We start from the raw sequence: 5,000 nt of genomic DNA, 5'->3' as shown, positions 1-5,000 counted from the left end.
CTCTCTTTCTCTCTCTCTTTCTCTCCTCTCTCTCTTCTCTCTCTCTCTCTCTCTCTCTCTCTCTCTCTCTCTCTCTCTCTCTCTCTCTCTCTCTCTCTCTCTCTCTCTCTCTCTCTCTCTCTATCTATCTATCTATCTATCTCTTCCCATTGTCCATTCCTTTATCATACAGACTAATTATCACTACACGATTCTTTAGTAATTTCAAGGTTTTTCAGGATTTCATAATCTCTTTTGAGAGAAAAAGGGATTCTGATATTATACACGAGGCAGCTTTTATAATTTCAAAATTAATTAAGCTTTCACGCCCGTTAATCAGCGCCTCGCTTAACACCAGCGCACAAAAACACATTGGCAGGCGTGCTGTAATGATTAATTTGATATGGATGATGAGGGTGATGTTATCGCTGATACTAAAGTGTTGATGATGATAATAAAAATGATACTGGTGATTATAATGATAATAAAGACAATAATACTAATGACGATGATCATGATAATGGAAATAATAATGATCACGATAATGATAGTAATGATGATTATTATGATGATAATGATGATTATTATGATGATAATGATGATTATTATGATGATAATGATGATCATGATCATGATAATGGTTATATAATGAGGATTATGATAATGATAATAATAACAACAGTATTAGTGATATAATGACATTGGTAATAATAATGATACTGATAATAGTAATGATAATAAAAAAATATGTGATAAAAAATACGATAATACTAATGACAATAATATCCGTGTCAGTAGCAACAGTTGTACCTGCTTCTGAATTATCAGCAATCTTGATGACGATTCATGCAAGAATTTAGGAGGGAAGGAACTGAAACTTCGTTATCATCTTTGGCATTTTAGCCACTTCATCAGTCAGTCAAGAGCAGCGATATCATTAACCTTGGTTGACCTCTCCCGGCGCAGGTGGTGGAGCCAGTGCGCAAGCGCGTGGTGGCGAACGTGTCGGCCGCGACGCCCGAGTTCAGCATCGGCGACCTCGCCCCGGGGCTCGACTACGTGGTGCAGGTGTTCGCCTACAACAAGCGGGGAAGGTCGACCCCCTACCTGCTCGACGGCTTCTCGCTCAAGGTCGCCGAGAACCGCATTGGTGAGTCCGGAGGTCCGATAACGGACCCATGACTTTTCAAGGAAGGGGAGAAAGTGCTGCATGCGTTGAAAAGGAGCGCCATGCATGCATAACTATTGGTATGGAAGGAGCGGTAGCCCCTGTAGTGTTTTTAGCATCTAAGAGGCACATGTCAAGCATTTTAAGTTGATCAATGTTGTGTCTTTATTATCAGTAAGTAGAAGAGCCAGGACCGATATTCACGAAAGGTCGTGGGATTTTATTTGATATATTTAAGGAATGTCCTAAGAATAGTATTCGACTCCCACACTGGCCTATAGTTTGTCTATAAATCCATCTAAAGGACTGATCTGTTATCACAGTAAAGTTAACACTGTTAACTAGAACTGGTATACCTCTTATTGTGGTAATATTAATTCATTTCAATGGTGAATTAGGGAAGGTAAAATAGTGAACTGAAAATGCACTACGACTGCAGTTCATAACTGATATTTTTTACACGAAAGCGTCACCCTCAACATATGTTATACTGTTTAGGCGGACGAGGAGAATTGTATTTCTCGAATTACATGTAATGGAATATCGCAGTAAAATTTTCAGTTATTAATAATGATGAATTGGAAAATTTCAAAGGGTGTACCACGGAATTTGCCCAAACCATCGAACTGAATCACTTATTTCTACTGAATGCATTTTTCCTTATATTCTGATACATGATTCAATATTATCATATAACTAATATGGAACTAAATGACCTAAAAGCGTTTTTGACTGAAAGCCAAAAGAGATTTTTCATATCTTTCCGTAAACTTATGTTTATCAGATAGAGCAAACTCTGCCAGAATTATATTTATAAGTGAAATAGGAAAAATCGTTATACTTTTCATTATATATCTGGTTTGATAATCAGTATGATAATCGAGCCTCATACGGTTATTACACAATATCGTGAACATTATTTTTAGAATTCTTCAGTTTACCCTTACAAAACAGTTATAATAGAAAATCGTTCCATATGTCCCCACCAGTATTCTGAGCCCCCAAAAGTATTGCATTTTTGTTTTGTCATTCTTCTATCCGCATTAGCTATGTTATCATCATGCACAGGTAAAGACAACAAACAAATAAAATATAAACACTAATCGTAAGAATGAATTGGAAATGTAAGGAAAAAGTAAAATCCGGCTCGGTCGTGTCGGGGACCATCCCTTCCGAACACGCGAGGAGGATTTCTTGTCGGATGAACACGTTGAGAGGAAGATGTGATTGCTAAACTTATGTGAAACCATTACAGTGGATGAAACAACGAAAGAAGAAGAAAAAAACGCATAGATTAATGTTGGATACGACCAAGCAGACCGAAAGAAAGAGCGCGAGAGAGAAGGGATGAGGGAGAATAAGAGGAAGAGAGAAAGATATTGAGAGAAGGCAAGGGCGAAAAGGGAACAGAGCGAGAGTGCGCCGTCGACTGAAGGCAAGTTGAAATATTAGGTGTAAAAAAGGGATGATATTGCTGAGACTCTTTGAGCAAGACTTGTAAGGAATTGCGTTAGTGATGTCCATCGATGAACAATATATTAAGTAACAAAACGTCCAGAGACAAATGTATTCTCTTTTTTTCTGTTATTTATGGATTTATTATTTTCGTTTTCGGGGTTTAAAAAAACTCTGAGGTGTAATTTCAGAGTGAAAGACAGGATACTTATATTAGATGTTGCATGATCAACAACATCGCGACAACGTTCTCGTCAGCGCAAAACACACACCACTTATCAGCTAAGTACACAAAAAGAGGACCCTTGTGCAGCACACACTCATTACAATACCACATGCACTAAGAAACACTTCTACATGTGCAGTTATTTGCTTTGAAAGCTTGGCATTCACGATGTTACTTAATTTATTTTGTTTATCTTGCAAACGAACTACAGTAAACGAAAAGAAAAGAGTCGTGTGACATGTATGACAATAGAATTCTGAAAACATATAAAGGAAAAAATGGCTTACGCAGGATCCAGTCCTGCTTAAGCAAGAAATGAGGATATATAGGTAATATGCACAGCCCTTGTGGAAGCAACATCCTTCATATCATTTTCCATGATGCTCTCTCTCTCTTCGCCTAATATTGATATCCAACAATTATTCGTTGTATAAATCACAAAGATGAAAGGAAGACTTCAAGGGGAACCGACCTTCCGTGATTTGTGTGGCGGCGTCTCCTCTCCCCAGGCCTCAGTTGGCCGCCTCATAGGATTATCTCCTCAGGTCACAAGAAGGCTTCATGCCCGCGATCCTGCACTCGCAGGCCGAACTTCTTGCTCCGCTCCCGCTGCGAAAGCTTGCTTTAACTACCTGCATGGAGAGTAAATCAAGATGCTCACTCTCGGTTAATGATATATCCGACTTGAAAACAGTTATTGGTGATCCCATGCTGCAGTTTTGGACATTGATTGTGATGAACTTTTTACACCGTCTCTCAAGAACAAATGACGTACCCCTGACAATCTGATAAAAATATTTAACTTAAAATTGTTGTCAACACGTCTTTTATGTTCAGGAGGCACGATCACTTCTAATGATAAGCACATTTTAAATTTTAGAGGAAACATCGGCACTATAATTTGATGTATGGGAAATTAGATGAAGAAATCATGAATGCAAAAAATTCTGCTGCCATGCACAGGCAGCAGTTCTTTGTTACGTAATGATATCGCCCTATAAAAAAGCTTTGCTGTTGTTTCTTAAACAGACAAAACAATGACAAATCGTATATTTCTCGGCTGAAGATATTGCCGTGGTCGACGCCCCAGGAGAATGGTCATGGCCGACAAAACCCACGAACAAGAGCGCGCGCGCACACACATACACTCGTACTTATAAGGAATGAATGAAAAAAAGGGAGAAAGAAATTGAAAGAGAAAGGAAGAAGAAAAAGAAAGAAAAAAAAGAAGGTAAAGGGAAGAGGAACAGGAACGAATGAAAATAGATAAAAAGATAAAAGGTTAAGGAAGGAGGAAAAAGAAGGGAATGGAAAGAAAAGAAAGGAAAGGAGAGAAGGAATAAAAAGCAAAAATGGAAGAAGAAAAAAGAGAAAGAAACAAAAAGGCGAAGAAAAATAAGAAACGAAGAAAGAAGAAAGAAAAGAAGGAAGAGAAAGAAAGATGAATCAAAATTAATGAAGAAAGGAAATACGAAAGAGAAAAAAGGAAAGAGAACGAGAAAGAGGGAGAAAATAATAGATAAAAAGGTAGATGAGTTAAAGGAGGAGAGAGAGAGAGAGAGCAAGGACAAGAGGAAGAGAGAAAGCGAGAGAGTTTAGGCCGAATCGAGGACGGAGCCGGACAGGGCTGGAGCGCCGGAAATCCCCCGCACCTTCCACCTCGCCGGAAGTAATATCTCGCTTTGGTATTACTCCTTTTCTTTGTTCCCACGCACGTGTCTTTCTTCTTGGGTATCGCGCCCCACACAACCGGAAGGAGTTTCGAGAAGTTATGGAAGCGGGGTCGTGAAGGCCCACGCAGTCGCCTCTCGCAACAAAAGTATGTCCGGCAAACTTACAAAATGATCCTCCTTGGAAGATTTTGTGGCCTTTTGTGTGACACTTTATTGCCTCGAAATAAGAGCGAGTCGCGGCGAGAAATTGTATTTGCTGCGCGGGAATCTCGGTGTTTGCCTTTTGATATTCCCTGGAGCCTGAGGCGCATGTGCATGACTTTGCTCTGTTTCAGCTTCGTTGTATTGTGGCGAGGATTCTTATTTTTTACAACACGGAGAGTGTGGGAAGTGGTTGATTGTGGTTTGGTAATCGTAACTCTCAGGGGATAAGAGGTAATTCCCATGCTTTGAGCCTTGGCTTGTTGTGAAGCTCTTCAGAATGTATTGCTTTCCAAAG

At 39.4% G+C, this 5,000-nt stretch overlaps 1 protein-coding gene across 1 annotated transcript in view; it reads left to right on the top strand.

The window, feature by feature from the left end:
- The window catches only part of LOC138865941 (CD166 antigen homolog), a 58,476-nt gene that overhangs the window by 48,166 nt on the left and 5,310 nt on the right, over positions 1 to 5,000 (top strand). Inside the window, exon 10 of the mRNA XM_070137428.1 lies at positions 946 to 1,129. Within this exon, the coding sequence (XP_069993529.1) occupies positions 946 to 1,129 (184 nt within the window). The remainder of the gene's footprint in view (positions 1 to 945; positions 1,130 to 5,000) is intronic.

The sequence above is a fragment of the Penaeus vannamei genome, chromosome 23, assembly GCF_042767895.1.
Source record: "Penaeus vannamei isolate JL-2024 chromosome 23, ASM4276789v1, whole genome shotgun sequence".
Taxonomy (NCBI): Eukaryota; Metazoa; Arthropoda; class Malacostraca; order Decapoda; family Penaeidae; genus Penaeus; species Penaeus vannamei.
Note: the sequence above shows the minus strand (reverse complement) of the source record. Positions and strands in the feature narration are given on the sequence as shown.